Source organism: Schistocerca piceifrons, chromosome 11 (genome assembly GCF_021461385.2).
Source record: "Schistocerca piceifrons isolate TAMUIC-IGC-003096 chromosome 11, iqSchPice1.1, whole genome shotgun sequence".
Lineage (NCBI taxonomy): Eukaryota > Metazoa > Arthropoda > Insecta > Orthoptera > Acrididae > Schistocerca > Schistocerca piceifrons.
In genome coordinates, this window is record NC_060148.1 from 139001464 (window position 1) to 139017933 (window position 16470).

General features: G+C 41.6%; 1 protein-coding gene across 1 annotated transcript in view; it reads right to left on the bottom strand.

Annotated features, from left to right (window-relative positions):
- Positions 1–167: 167 nt before the first annotated feature.
- LOC124720389 (zinc finger protein ZFP2-like) overlaps positions 168–16470 on the bottom strand; it is a 201001-nt gene continuing 184698 nt past the window's right edge. Inside the window, exon 7 of the mRNA XM_047245727.1 lies at positions 168–233. Within this exon, the coding sequence (XP_047101683.1) occupies positions 221–233 (13 nt within the window). The 3' untranslated portion in view covers positions 168–220. The remainder of the gene's footprint in view (positions 234–16470) is intronic.

The window sequence follows — 16470 nt, forward strand, 5'->3', positions numbered from 1 at the left end:
CCCGTTTGATACCAGCAGAGCCAGCGGCGACGCAGCTACGCCCGCTGGACGCGTCGTCGGCTGTCGAGGCTGACTGAGGTGGCGACACACGCAGCGGGCGTCGCACGCAGAACAGTCCCAGTACAGCGAAGAGCGCACACGAAGTCTCTCCGCCGGTTGAGCGAAACCACAGGAAGTGCGGCGCCTCTCGCCTTGACCGCAGCCGTTTTCCTTCTTATTTTCAGAGCGGCCAGCTGCCAACACACAGACGTGACAAAAAATTATTCTTTCGTTTTCTGCGTACGTCTGCCACATGCTTTTTATGACAACAGTTAGTTCAACTAAAAGACTTGTGGGTGATGTCCAGAAACTCACATTTACTGTCCCCACAAAAAAAAAAAAAAGATTCGCCGTACCTGGCTTTTAGTGTTGAATTGGTAACTGAGAGAATTTGTACGTAACTGCAATTATTGTAAAAATATATTTGTGGATTGAAATGATTGATGCTGAACATACCATGTGGATAACACACCGCTGAGCCGAAACATCACGACAACGGCCAGCGCGGGATTCAATGCTACCAGAAGACGCTGTGAGAACGTGACTCGCTGAGGAGCGCGTACAAACGGAGTAGAGGAGAACTGGCAATCTTTCTACACTGAAGCGCCAAACAAACTGGTATAAGCATTCGTATTCAAATACACAGATACGTAAACAGGCCGAATACAGTGCTGCGGTCTGCAACGCCTGTATATGACAAAAGTGTCTCACGCAGTTGTTAGATCGGTTACTGCTGCTACAATGGCGCGTTATCAAGATTTAAGTGAGTTTCAGCGGGTTGTTTGGGTCGGCGCACAAGCTGTGGGACACAGCATCTTTGAGGTAGCGCTGATGTGGGGATTTTCCCGTACGACCAATTCACGAGTGTACCGTGAATATCACGAATCCGGTAAAACATCAAATCTCCTACATCATTGCGGACGGAAAATCGTCCTGTAAGAAGGGGATCAATGGCGACTGAAGAGAATCGTTCAGCTTGACAGAAGAGCAACTCTTCCCCAGATTCCTGCAGATTTCAATGCTGGGCCACCAATAAGGGTCACCGTGTGAACTATCCAACGAAACATCATCGATATGATTTTCAAGAGCCGAAGGCACACTTGTGTACCCTTGATGACTGCACCACACCAAGCTTTACGCCTCGTATGGGCCCATCAAGACCGACATTGGACTGTTAATGACTGCAAACACGTTGCCTGGTAGGACGAATTTCGTTTCAAATTGTATTGAGCGGATGGACATGTACATTTATGGAGACAACCTCATGAATCCATGGACCCTGCATGCCAGCAAGGGACCGTTGAAGCTGGTCGAGTCTCTGTAATGGTGTGGGGCGTGTGCAGTTGGAGCGATATGGGACCGCTAGTGTCTGTAGATACGACTCTGACAGGTGACACATAAGCGTCTGGTCCGATCACCTGCATCCATTCATGTCCATTGTGCATTCCGACGGACTTTAGCAATTCCAGCAGGGCAAGGCGATACCCCACATTTCCGGAATTGCTGCACAGTGGCTAGAGGAACACTATTTTGAGTTTAAACACTACCGCTGGCCACCAAACTCCCCACACATGAACATTATGGATCATATCTGCGATGCCTTGGAACGTGCTGTTCAGAGGAGCTCTCCACCCCCTCGTACTCTTACGGATTTATGGACAGCGCTGCAGGTTCATGGTGTCAGTTCCCTCCAGCACTACTTCAGACATTAGTCGAGTCCATGCCATGTCGTGTTGCGCCACTTCTGCGTGCTCCTGGGAGGCCTACACGATATTAGGCACGCGTACCGGTTGCTTTGGACCTTCAGTGCAGATACGGTAAGGGTCGCAAGTGGGGAAACTCACTGACGTACCTATAGGCGACTTCGTCAAAGAGACAGATTGTCATTAGCTGGTGCGTGGGAACGTCGACTGTTCGTGTGCTACTGCCCTCAGCATCCATGGAATCCGGTTGAAGGTCAAGGTGTTAGAAACTGCAGTTTCACTACAAAATTCTGTGGTAAAATATTCTTCAGTTGCAGTGGATGAGTTCATTATGATAATATGTCACATACACGCAGTGTCGGCAGTAGCACCACTACCAGCTTCACAGTACCAATCTTCCCCCTTCACTCGATGTTTCTTATAACTGGAACTTTTATATTTCAATTAACTTCTATCTTGGCGCACACTCGCTATACTATTCAGAGGAGAATTGCAAGATTTCTCTGTACCTTTAAAAATAGAGACTTCAAATGGTCGTTACAGTTGGACAAAATCTCGTCGGAATATCTACAGTCGACTAAAGTCTTTAGAAGCAAAAAATACTCTTTCCAATTATTTTCTTAACACTTTTCTTAACGGGTAGCACATCACTTTCAAAGTATCTGCTTTCTTCGCAACCACAGCATATTAGTAGAGTACACGACGCTCATTGATTGTACAGCAGGCGATATTGTATTAAACTGGGAACCTAGAAACGATGGAGAGGCTTCGTCCTGCTGTAGCCCTTTGTGGTTCACAACCCCACAACAGGCCACAACCGTCCACCCACCACTCCGCCGCCCCACACCGAACCCGGGGTTTTTATGTGGTTCTGGGGAGCCCCCTCCCCCGACCCCCCCCCCCCCCCCCCCGTTCTTCCCCCGCCCTCCCTCCCCGGGAACGTCTCATACCAGACGAGTGTAGCCCTAAATGTTTACATGGCAGAATAATTATGATGTATGCGTACGTGGAAACAGTGTTTGTGCAGCAATCACCGGGACACAGTGTAACTGAGGCGGAATTAGGGGAAACAGCCCGCATTCGCCGAGATATGTGGAAAACCGCCTTCCCGATCAAAAAGCAGCGAGTGAGACAGCGCTGCTAACCGGGTGGGCCTACAGGAGGTTTCTGGATTGATAAAAATTCAGCTCAAAATTATTTTTTTTCATTCATTTAATACTTCTTTTTCTTCGTGATTTATTTATGAAAATATTTTCACTACACATAAAATAACTTCATAAGAACTCAGCAAAAACGTGACGATAACTTATTAAAAACTCACACATAACAAGGATATTTTACTTGTTTCATTTAAGAAATTATTTCGTTTCCATAGACATTGAGGTGACAAACATCATGGCATACCTCCTAATGTCGTGTCGAACTTTGTTCTTCCCAGCATAACGTAGCACCTCAATGTGGCATGTACTCAACGAGTCGTTCCAAGTCCCCAGTAGAGATACAGAGCCATGCTGGCTCTGTAGCTGCCCATAATTGCGAAGGTGTTGCCAGTGCAAGATTTTGTGCACATACTGACCTCTCGATTACATCCCATAAATGTCAACAGGATTCGTATCAGGCGAACTGGGTGACTAAATCATCGCTCGAATTGTGCAGGATTGTCTTCAAACCAATTTCAAATAACTGTGGCCTGGCCATATCCGCACATTTCAATCCATAAAAACTCCATCGTTGTCTGTGGACGTGAAGTCCATGAACGGCTGCAAAAGATCCCCAAGCGCCCGAACACAACCAGGACCCTATACACTCCATGTAAACACTGGACACATCACTATGCAGCAACCACCAGCTTGCACAGTGCCCTGTTGCCAACTTGGGTTTATGGCTTCGTGAGGTCCGCGCCACACTCGGACCCTACCATCAGGTCTTACCAGCTGAATTCGGGACTCATCTGACCAGTCGTCATGGGTCCAACCCATTTGGCCACGCACCCAGAAGAGGAACTGCACGACGATATCGTACTGTTAGCAAAGCCACTAGGGCCAGTCGCCTGCTGCCAAAGCCCATGAGCGCCAAATTTCGCCGCACTGTCCTTGTGGATACGTTCGTCATACGTCCCACATTGATTTCTGTGGTTATATCACGCATTGTTGCTTGTCTGTTGGCACTAACGACTCTACGCAAACGCAGCTGCTCTCGGTCGCTAAGTAAAGGTCGTGAGCCGATGCACTGTACGTGCTAAGAGGTAATTCCTGAAATTTGGTTTCCTCGGCACACTCTTGACACTGTGGTTCTCAGAATACTGAATTTCCCAACCATTTCCGAAATGGCATTTCCCAGCTCCAACTACTATTTCAGGTTGAAGGACTGTCAATTCCTGTCGTGCAGCCATAATCATAATGGAACTTTCCAGAGTACGAATTATAGCTCCGCCAATCCACTGCACTTTGAGGCCTTGTGTATGCAATACTACTGCCGCCTGTATACGTGCATATCGTTGTCCCATGACCTTTTCACCCCAGCATAATGACAGACATTAACGTTCTTCACAACACGATCGTGAAAATCTTTCATTCGCCGGTGTCGGCTGACTCTTTTTGGTGACCTGCACAGCGGCATGTGAGAGGGCCATGCTGTCACGAACTCGAGTGCTGCACATTTCAAAACAGAAAGAAGCACATTTCTTTAATACACTGATGACCACCTAAGAATATACGTTCCAACAACTAATTGCTACTTACCTGCGTCGTTCAGGCAGGAAAAGACGTCGATGTTTCGGCTAATACACTGAAACACTACATATCGTCCCTCAGAGCCGAGCGTACTCCAGTTTTAAGGGTGTTATGGAGCTGAAATCTTCGTCTGTTGAAACTGAATTTAATTAACATATCTCCGCTAAGTATGCTCTTAAAATGTCCATTTTTGTTTGTTTATTGATTAATGGGAATATTTAAACACTAATATGATCCTAATCTCATGAAACGGTTTACATACACAGAAAAATACTATTCCTTAACAAAACTTGTTGTAGTTAACTGCACAGTATATGCTCAATGGTTTCCATCTTGTTACTAATTGCTCAGAGCTTTAGCTTCATTACAGAATATGAACAAACGAAGATGTCCCATTTGGAGTCCCATGAACATCATGCACAAGATAATACGTCACATTTGATCTATGTTTGTGAACATTTTGATGATTACGACAGTTTCTAATTTCCCTGTAAATGTCAAGGAAATTCATGCTGTAGTGGTATTCATTATGTTTCCTTTATTTTCTAATTGTAATAATAATTCTAATTTTGGTTCTATACAGCTTTGAAGAATAATGCGCACTAAACGAGCAGTTTGCATAGCCCCATTATGTAACACATTATCATAGAAATGGAATTCTAGTTGTTCTGTAAACATTTAACAGCGCTTCACAGGTTATGTGCTCATGTTAAGTGTGTTATGTACAAATCCCAATACACTATCTGCAGTGCTGACATATGTATGTTCTCTCTTCAAGTTAAAAGATATTTTTGAGATTTACAATATTCTTCAACTAAACGGTTTGTCTGCAAGAATTGCAATCAAAATATAACCTTTCTTTCAATTATACATCCTTAGCAGTAAATAGGGCATACTATTATTAGTTTCTGTAGGTGATGTATTTGGAAATCAATGAGATCCGCTTATTGGCATTAAGAATAACAAATCTTTGTGTTACAAAGAAAATGAATCTTCTATTTCAACTACTCCCTTCAAACTTAATCACAAAACTGTATTCTGAAGGAACAAACTGAAGGTACTCATTGGATATACATTCTAGAAAACACAATGCCTTGCATTCAAATACCAATATCAGGTGTGTACACAGGTGTGTGTATGTCAAGTTACATAGGGCTTACTAATTTATTCGTAACTCTATGCGATTGTGTATGTGTATGCTTTAATCAGAAATCCTAAAAGAACAGCACACCTTATTGGATTAACACCAATACTTGCTAACAAAATAGCATCACTGGCATTGGCAAATTGCTCTCATAGAAGTATTATTTCGGAGTTTGCTCCCCCACAACACTCCCCCAGTACTTAATAAATTAGTTATTACGAACCATCCATCTCTCTTCATCTAGTAATCTTTTCCACTACATCTAGGACATTACAGGTCTATAACCACATGAACGATTTATACTATTTATGTGACTGCATATTGATATACAGATCTTCATATCATTCACTCTCAGATTTACTGACTCTTAGCAATTCCCCAACCATTCTTAAATAGTAAATGTTCCTACTCTCCTAACACCAGCTCTTCTGGAATAACTCAAAACTGGATCCAGCTGTACTTTTCCTCAGCAGTGGCGTTATCCTCAACATATTAGCTACCTATGTACATAGCACAGTCTTGGATGGGAGCAGAATATGTATTCCAGATATTGGAAATTTATTAAATCCAATGTCCTTGTCATGCTTCTCTGTCATCTAGCAAGTAAAAAATTTACAAAACAGTAAACCCCTTTCCCAGCTAAAATTAACAAACAGTATACAACCAAAAAAATACAAAAGATGCCTCTACATTTGTCTGTGACACTGATAGTCGGGTGATTGGGAGGATTCTTAGGTATTTCAGGGTAATTTTGTCTGCCACACTTCTCAATACTCCAGCACATTTCAGGCTTTATATATTTGCTCTGCAGTTTCGTTTCCTGGATCTTCTAACAGCAAGGCCAGTATAATATTCCTTTGTAGAGTAACCAATTACTCTTCTTATAATTTGCTAAACTGATTTCTGGTACAGATTTAAACTTCATTCAACACAGGATTTGTCATCTGTTCCTTGATGATCATTTTAGCTAGTTTCCTGACACCTCTGTTATTGTCACCTCACTTTATATAATAAATTCTAAACTTTGTGCTTGGCACAAGCAAGCTCTGGGCTTCCTTAAAACCGATAGTTATCTGTGTAATGTGATAGTCATAATATTCTTAATACCTGTAGTATATTTCATTTCAAAATTGAATTTCTATTGAACTTCCTGTATAATTCCATTAATCTAATTAATACAGGGCTATTACAAATGATTGAAGCGATTTCATAAATTCACTGTAGCCCCATTCATTGACATATGGTCACGACACACTACAGATACGTAGAAAAATTCATAAAGTTTTGTTCAGCTGAAGCCGCACTTCAGGTTTCTGCTGCCAGAGCGCTCGAGAGCGCAGTGAGACAAAATGGCGACAGGAGCCGAGAAAGCGTATGTCGTGCTTGAAATGCACACACATCAGTCAGTCATAGCAGTGCAACGACACTTCAGGACGAAGTTCAACAAAAATCCACCAACTGCTAACTCCATTCGGCGATGGTATGCGCAGTTTAAAACTTCTGGATGTCTCTGTAAGGGGAAATCAACGGGTCGGCCTGCAGTGAGCGAAGAAACGGATGAACACGTAGCCAGTGGAAGTCGACGAATAAAGCAAGCAGGGAGCTAAACGTACCACAGCCGACGGTTTGGAAAATCTTACGGAAAAGGCTAAAGCAGAAGCCTTACCGTTTCCAATTGCTACAAGCCCTGACACCCGATGACAAAGTGAAACGCTTTGAATTTTCCGCGCGGTTGCAACAGCTCATGGAAGAGGATGCGTTCAGTGCGAAACTTGTTTTCAATGATGAAGCAACATTTTTTCTTAATGGTGAAGTGAACAGACACAATGTGCGAATCTGGGCGGTAGAGAATCCTCACGCATTCGTGTAGCAAATTCGCAATTCACCAAAAGTTAACGTGTTTTGTGCAATCTCACGGTTTAAAGTTTACGGCCCCTTTTTCTTCTGCGAAAAAAACCTTACAGGACACGTGTATCTGGACATGCTGGAAAATTGGCTCATGCCACAACTGGAGACCGACAGCGCCGACTTCATCTTTCAACAGGATGGTGCTCCACAGCACTTCCATCATGATGTTCGGCATTTCTTAAACAGGAGATTGGAAAACCGATGGATCGCTCGTGGTGGAGATCATGATCAGCAATTCATGTCATGGCCTCCACGCTCTCCCGACTTAACCCCATGCGATTTCTTTCTGTGTGGTTATGTGAAAGATTCAGTGTTTAAACTTCCTCTACCAAGAAACGTGCCAGAACTGCGAGCTCGCATCAACGATGCTTTCGAACTCATTGATGGGGACATACTGCGCCGAGTGTGGGAGGAACTTGATTATCGGCTTGATGTCTGCCGAATCACTAAAGGGGCACATATCGAACATTTGTGAATGCCTAAAAAAACTTTTTGAGCTTTTGTATGTGTGTGCAAAGCATTGTGAAAATATCTCAAATAATAAAGTTATTGTAGAGCTGTGAAATCGCTTCAATCATTTGTAATAACCCTGTATATTGTGAATTAGTTCACTATTCCTTAAGAAGGTAAGAGTTTAGTGATCAGTATTCACTACAGCTTTATTGCCAGCTTGAAGATCCTTAAATAATTTAAAGTTCTAGGTAACTGCAAGTGCCTCTTTCTCAGTCATTGAACAATTAAGGTCACCTTCATTTAGTATTTGAGTGGCAAAAGCTATGCTACAGATGTTATTCTGTGCATTGCTTAAATCTTCCAGGAAGGCTTCATGTGCTAATTCATAATCCTAAGCATTAGTTGAAACCCTCAATATTTCGTCCAGATTGCTATAGTGTAACAATTTTGTCCAGTGCAAGGTTCTCCCTGATTTGGGCAAAAATTTTCCTGTCCTTGTCACTCCATTGCTAGTAAGATCTCTGTATCAAAAACTGCATAATAGAGGATTATTGATTTGATTCATTCATAGAAATCTCGTGAGATATTAACTATTTGCTTTTTGCTCCCTAGGTATGGGCATTAAGCAATTGCCTCCACCTTCTGGGCATTACCTCAGATTTCTCTAGAATCTATTATGTATACAAAAAGTTTATGCTAAAGAGAGATTTAGATAGGTTCATTGCAACGTGTACTTGTTTAAAATTATCAAATACCTCTTTCAATAAAGCTGTATTAATTGACGATATTTCAGACATAATAAGCAAATCACCAATATACAGAATAATACCTTGCACTAATTTATAGCCTAATCCCAAATTTAAGGCTCACATGAACACTGGTACTGGCACATTTAAACCAAAGGGTAACACTAAATTGATGAGATCGTCCTTTGAAAATAAAAGCTGGGTATGGTTGTGACTAAGGATGGAGGCACTTACCAATAACTGGTAGTAAGATCTATACTACTGATATATATCACATCATTTAAATAGGCCACTAATTCTTCTGTAGGAAGGGACTTGTCCTTATTCATTTCCATTGTTTTGATTTATAGTCTTTGTATCCGAAATCTTTACATCTGAAATTAACTGAATCCCTCATTGGATTTTCTAAACACTAATAGTTGATTACAATATTCACTTTGTGACTTTTCTATTATTCCTTGTTATAACGTTTTCCCAAATTCGGTAACTGCAGATGGCTTAAAAGTCATGGGCATAGGATATCATTTTTTTTAAATGGTTTATTGTCTTGAATACTTTTACACTCACACCTTTTCTATCAGTGGAAAAATGTTTTTGTCAGAACACAAAAAGAGGAATATATTCGTCTGTAAAATACTCTGACAGGCAAGTGCGAAACCAGCTGCCCCAATCTTCTTTCCGTCTACTTCAACAAGAATTTTGGCAAGTGAACTTATTCATGCTGTTTTAACACAAAACATTTTAAATAATTTTATCCAATCTATCTCACAGTAAAGCCTTCGTACACAGCATCTCTCTCACACAGCCACTGCCTATATTTGTCTGTCTGTTACTGTCTTCTTTCTCTCCCACTGACATGCAGTATATTCCACTGCCATTATCTCCACTCTCACTTACATTGTTTCCCTTTGTCTCTCTCTCCTTTCCCTGATACTCTCTTTCAGCACAAAAAGTGTGAATGTGTTTGTATGCCACAATTTTTCGTTAGTAAGATGAAATAAGAATTGAGGTAGCTTGTTGCCCACTTTTCTGTCAGAGTCTTGCAAAGAGGAACATATTCACATTTTCTGTGAATTTTTCTGCTGATTCCTTTCTTTTTCCTGCTACAATAAATGTGCTGCTTATATAAAACGATTTCTATAGGTTAGTAGTTGTTTTGACGCTTTATATATATATATATATATATATATATATATATATATATATATATATATATATATACTTCGACACATTTATATATTTTGAGGCACATAAACAACAAAGAAGTATGCATAATATGAGGGTGACAGAAAATCGATGGCTTGACATTTTTCTGACAACAATTACCATGGCAGGAGGGGACACTAGGACAAGACATATGGAATACAGTACCACTCAATTTGGCTCTGAGCACTATAGGACTTAACATCTACGGTCATCAGTCCCCTAGAACTTAGAACTACTTAAACCTAACTAACGTAAGGACATCACACAACACCCAGTCATCACGAGGCAGAGAAAATCCCAGCACTACCACTCTCAAAGAGAAAACCACGCACACTGGAACTGTGGCTGCATGGTACGGCGCATAGTGAGCCGCAATCTCTGTAGCAACGTAATGGAATAAATGGTCTCTAACATGGAAGCCCTGCATTTCCGGACATAAGTTTATTAGAACTCTTTTGTTCCATATCCTCTCATCCATCAATCCCTAGAGTTTGTGTACGGTGAAAACAATCACCCTGTGTAACCTGAATGGCATAATTATCCTGTGGAACTGAACTATCAGATATTTCAGAAAACAAACACTGTAACAAAGTACTTGCAGTTTCTCAACAACTCTCGTGACCATGCCAAAAAGAAAACGACATGCCCAGCCAAGTAACAGTAATTTGAGTTACTAATCTACAAAGTCTCATGATACAAACATATATAATCTGAAATGGGACGAATTATTGTACACAACTCGCGTATCAGGTGTTGCAAAACGCGAGGAGTGCAACAAAATACGTGCAGTTTCTCAGGAACTGCCGCTGCATCGAGGAACAGAAGATGTCCGAGTTTTGGGGGCTGGTCACCTTAAAACCTTGTAGCTAGAAACGCATTGGTCTGATATTAAGGAATTTCTTATAGGTTACAGGCATGCATACATTGGCCTTCTCAGCAGGAATTCGGCCCTAGCAGTCGCAAAAGGGTTCAACCGCTCTATGTCCCTCGAGGAACAATGTTCGCGATAATGGATCTCTGGCTGACCCATCAAAATTAGCCAACAAAGCAAAAGTATTACTGGGCAACATAGGTGAACCATATGTGGGACCTGTAGCTAGGCCATTAATAATGGAGAGCTGTTAGTAGTGTTACTAGTAGTAGCTTTACTCATCCCTAGATCTCTTTTTACAAGGATATAGGACATGTCACAGTATTTAAGAGTTTAGTGAAATTTAAAATAAGCTAATTCGTATACACATACATTTACAGACATCTAGTTAGGGACAATCATTAGATTTATTCCTGGTATACAATACTTTTTTTACAAACAACTTATTAAATAATGTAATGGCTCACTGTTCACTCATATCTCACTATCAGTCACTGCACACACAATACACACATTGTTTCATAACACTTCACTCACTACACACACACACACACACACACACACACACAGGTGATCTCTGGGCCGTTTTCTGTACCACAACTTCCCATTTGCTAGCCAGAAAAACTGAGTCAGCATCCTTCTATAATGAGTGAGATGTTGAGCTCAGAAGGAAGAGGTGTTACTACTGTGCAGTGCATATCTTGAGGGTACGATTTTTTCTAGAAAAAGAAAAAAGAAGGAAAAAAGCATAGTGCAATGGTGTTACATGGAATGTTGGATGTTTTATAATCACTATTATTATTTATTTGTCTAACATTTTTCTTTACCAAACCCCTACTTTGTTTTATAGAAGTAGTCATTCAACACATAAAATGTATTGCATAACAGGTACTTTTTAGCTACCCTTTTAAATAAGTGTATTTTTGCAATTTCTTTTATGTATTTTGGTAATTTATTGTACAGTGTCATTCCTTGGTAGAAGATGCTGTTTTGAGTTTTATGTTTATTTTTTCTTGGCAAATGTAAGGTGAGTCTAGCTCTTGTTCCATGGTCATGGAGAGAACTGTTGTCCATAGTTCGTGGTTGTGCGGTAGCGTTCTCGTTTCCCGCGGCCGGGTTCCCAGGTTCGATTCCCGGCGGGGTCAGGAATTTTCTCTACCTCGTGATGACTGGGTGTTGTGTGATGTCTGTAGGTTAGTTAGGTTTAAGTAGTTCTAAGTTCTGGGTGACTGATGACCGTAGATGTTAAGTCCCATAGTGTCCGGAGCCATTTTTTGAACAGAACTGTTTGTGCAGTAATTACCAATGTTATTTTTGATGTGAACAACTGACTGGTAAATGTATTCACACGAAGCAGTTAAAATCCCCAGCGTTTTGAACAGATCTTTACAATGGGCTTTACTACCACTTTTAGTTATGATTCTTATGGCTCTTTTCTGGAGTTTGAAAAGTGTGTTCATATTTTGTGCATTTGTTCCCCTACAAAAGAATGCCATAGCTAAGAATTGAGTGTACATATGAATAATATGTAACTAAATGACACTGCATGTTACACACTGATGATAGGATTCTAAGGGTATAACATGCTGATGACATCCTGCTTGCAAGTACCTTGATTTGTTCACCCCACTTCAACTGAGAATCAATATTTATTCCTAGAAATTTTGAATTTTTTACACAGTCTATAGAGATGCCATGTAAGTTCAATTTAACATTCTCATTTTCCCTCTTCAAACTGAAATTCATGGCATTAGTTTTCTTTATGTTCAATGTCACTTTATTGCTTTTTGAGCAATTGTAAACTTCCTTGAGGGATTCATTTGCTTTCTCTGCAAGGAGTTTTCTTGTTTACTCAGTGACAATGATATTGTTGTCATCAGCAAAGAGAATTTTTTCGCCAGGAGTAACACTACTGGGAAAAGTCACTGTTAGTCCTAATACACTACCTTGCGGAACCCCTATATTAATGTGTTTTCGTTCTGATAAGTGTTTTACTAGATATTTAGACCTATTTGAAGTATGTATTATCTCTGCTCTTTGTACCCTATCTGCCAGGTATGGTCGAAACCAGTCCTTAGGTACCCATCTTATTCCTAATGCTTTTAATTTATTTAATAGGACCTTGTGGTCGACTGTATCAAAGGCCTTAGTAAGATCGAAAAGTATGCCTGTGACACACTCATCTTTGTCAAGAGCATCAGTTTGTGAATTCTACTATGGCTGACTCTGTATTTTTGCCACTTTGGAAACCAAACTGTGATTCGCATAAAAGATTGTATTTATTCAGGTACTTCATTAGTCTGTATTTCATACTTGCTTCTATTATTTTTGAGAATGGTGACAGCAGGGAAATGGGCCAGTAATTTCCTATGACTTCTGCATTACCTTTCTTAAGCAAAGGTGAAGTGAGGCAACTGGGTAAGTGGGGCCACTGGGTAAATCTTTTATAGCGAGAGGAATCAATAAGGAATCACTAAAAGAGTGGATATAATTATAGCTTGTGTATTTTTTTGATAGATTCTCCAGTCATGACGTCTAGAGAATGCAACCAAGGCAGTTTTACAGTGGATAGGTAAACTGTCCTGATTTGCTAAGGTGCGATATGACAGCACACACACGCTATGAAGTTTATTCTGGCCAGTATCGCCAACAGTATGGTAGTGAACATACCAGTCAATTCACAGAGGTCAGTTTGGTCCCCCATAGGTTAAAGAAGAATTTACAGCAAGGTAAGTGTATTCTACTTTATAGTCATTATTCATGGGTAGTAGTTATTTCCAACGGCCTTGCTGCAGTGGTAACACCAGTTTCTTTCAGGTCACCAAAGTTAAGCGCTATTGGGCTGGGCTAGCACGTGGATGGGTGACTGTCTTGTCTGCCGAGCGCTGTTGGCAAGCAGGGTGCACTCAGCCCTCGTGAGGCAAACTGAGGAGCTACTTGACTGAGAAGTAGCGGCTCCCATCTAGAAAGCTGACATATGCCCAGGAGAGCAGTGTGCTGACCATCTCCCCCTCCCCCCCCCCCCCCATAGGGGCCTTTTCGGGCGGAGTTTAGTTTAGTTTGGTTTTTAGCAAGTTATTAGATTACAGTGAATACGCCAGAGCTTATGTTGCAGTTGGTTCACAGACAGGAATATCGAGGGCCACTTCTTCCTATGGGGAAAGAAGTGTAATGCTATGGGTCACAGCCACAGACCGTGTCGTATGTACGACATCATCAGCTGTTTCCAGCGTCCTCGGTTAGGAAAATGCCAAATCCAGCTGTATCAACCCTCAACCACGTGCCTGCTTCCACTTCAACTTCCTTCCGCATTGTTGCAGCCAGAATCTAGGACACGGTGTCGTTTATGGTTGACACAGAAACGTTATGACTTCCTGATGGTCAGTGCCAGACAGCAGTAGTTAACCCTTGTTCGCATAACAGTGGGCTTATAGACCCGACGTCGTTCATTTTCATAAAAATATAGAATTAAAATTAGTTTATTGTAGTTGATGTCCTGTGTAAACTACGGAAATACAACTGACTTTCTTGAGAAGAAACATTATTTGTTGGAACTCAGATTACTTATTTTATATTTTCAATTTTGCAATGTTACATGTCTAATGCAAGGCAGTTGTCTTTTAGATCACTTAGCAAACGAACTGTCTGTCCCATAGTATATTTATCATTTATCTGAATGCTGTGTTAAAGTACTCACTCGTAGCTAGTTTTCTGTTAACAATTGTCAATTTGCTATAATTATACTATTTGTTGAGACATTGGAAATACGGCAAAAGCTACAACCGAATGCAGTTTTGAATGTAAGTGTATTCCTCATTACATAGACAGAAAGGCCCTTCACTTTACGACCACATAATTGCTACCTCCATAAAATATCCAGGAGCATGCATACAGAGCGAGTTGGATTGAAACGACCACAGATTAATCGCGAGTAAGGCAGATGCCAGACTGAGATTCATTGGAAGAAAGCCCAGAAAATCTAGCCCATCAGCAAAGGAAGTAGCTCACGCTTTCGACAAATACTTTAGTATTGCTCGTCGATCTGGGATCCATACCAGACAGGACTGATAGAGGAAATGGAGGAGATAGAAATAAGAGCGGTGCATTTCGTTACAGGTTCATTTAATAAGTACACAAGCCTCACGGATATGACCAGTCAAACCCAGCACACAAGCCACCCTGCATAACGGTGTGGTTTACTGTATAGTCGTGGTGCGGGAAGCTGTCGCAGCTGCGGCCATCGCTCAGCCTGCTCTCGGTGTAGCCCCAGCTCCACCTTTGCTCTGGAGTTCCTGGATAGGAAATCAGCAAGAGCAACGGCCTTCCACCCGTCAGGCTAGCGGGTCAGGCCTGCAACAAGAACATCAACAGCAGCGAGAGCCATGACCACAACCAGGCTGCTCTCACTGGCCTGACCCAGTAGCAACACTTCCTACTCCATCATCTTACCCTCTCCAAAATCAGCGTCAACGAAAGGTGTGTGTGGCTTGGCACATACCCCTGAACACCTTGCTGTAACCACTTTTGGCAATGTGGTGGACACCGTCATCACCTACTTATACTATTAGTAGTAGCAATGTTCTTTTACTGAAGAAAATCAGAGTAGTAACACCATACCACGATTAGAATACTCGGTGATTGCGGACACCATTGAGGTGCGAATCTCCTTCACTAGCATCGAGAATTCGGCAGGAGGGCGCCGCAGCGTTGTCGGATTTCTAGGAGCGTGCCTTACCGTCGTGGAAACGGAGTTCCTTAAGGGTGTTAATGATCTGCAGATCTGCAGTATCCTACCATTAAATGGATCAAACTGTCGCAACCCCCCACCCGCCAATGTTGCCTCTGGAGTTGAAGGCACAAGTCTTCATTATCTTTGGGAGGATAATGCTGTGATAACGCCGAGAATATCAATCACTGAGTGATTTCGTGAGACCCCGTTGTGAGCTATACTGGCCCAGTTTTTCAGGATGGAAGTTATGGGGTCAGCTAAAACACTCAGCCACAGGACTTCCATATACATGTCTATGATAGAGTTAAAGGAGAGTCTAGCTGTACTGAGTTACCTAAAGATATAGCAAATAAGAAGGCATGGATTAATGTCAAAAATGAAAAAGCCTGGTTTTGAATGGTCAATCCTGGCTTGCAAAAGAAATTATACAAAAGGTCTGTAGTGTACAGATAGATACCATTTGCGTAAAAATACTATCCCTGGAGGGCCTAACTTTGATGTTATCGAGTTCCCCATTAAGATCGAGAACACACCTAAATTTGAGGCTCAGAATACTGGAATATCGGTTCATGTTTATGGCTTGGAGAAATGCATGTCAGATGAGCAGGTGTATAGCCATCAGCCTCCTCCAATTATCACAATTTGCCACTGATTCTAAGGTGCATGTGCCGACCGCTGACCGCTGTGGCCGAGCGGTAGTAGGTGATTCAGTGCGGAACGGCGCTGCTGCTACTGTCGCAGGTGCGAACCCAGCCTCGGGCATGGATGTGTGTGATGTCCTTAGGTTAGTTAGGTTTAAGTAGTTCTAAGTCTAGGGAACTGGTGACCTCAGATGTTAAGTCCCATAGTGTTTAGAGCCATTTGAACCACTTTTAGGATGCATGTAAACATGGTCTTATTCTATGATGAGAAAACTAAGGAGAAACGCAATTATCATTT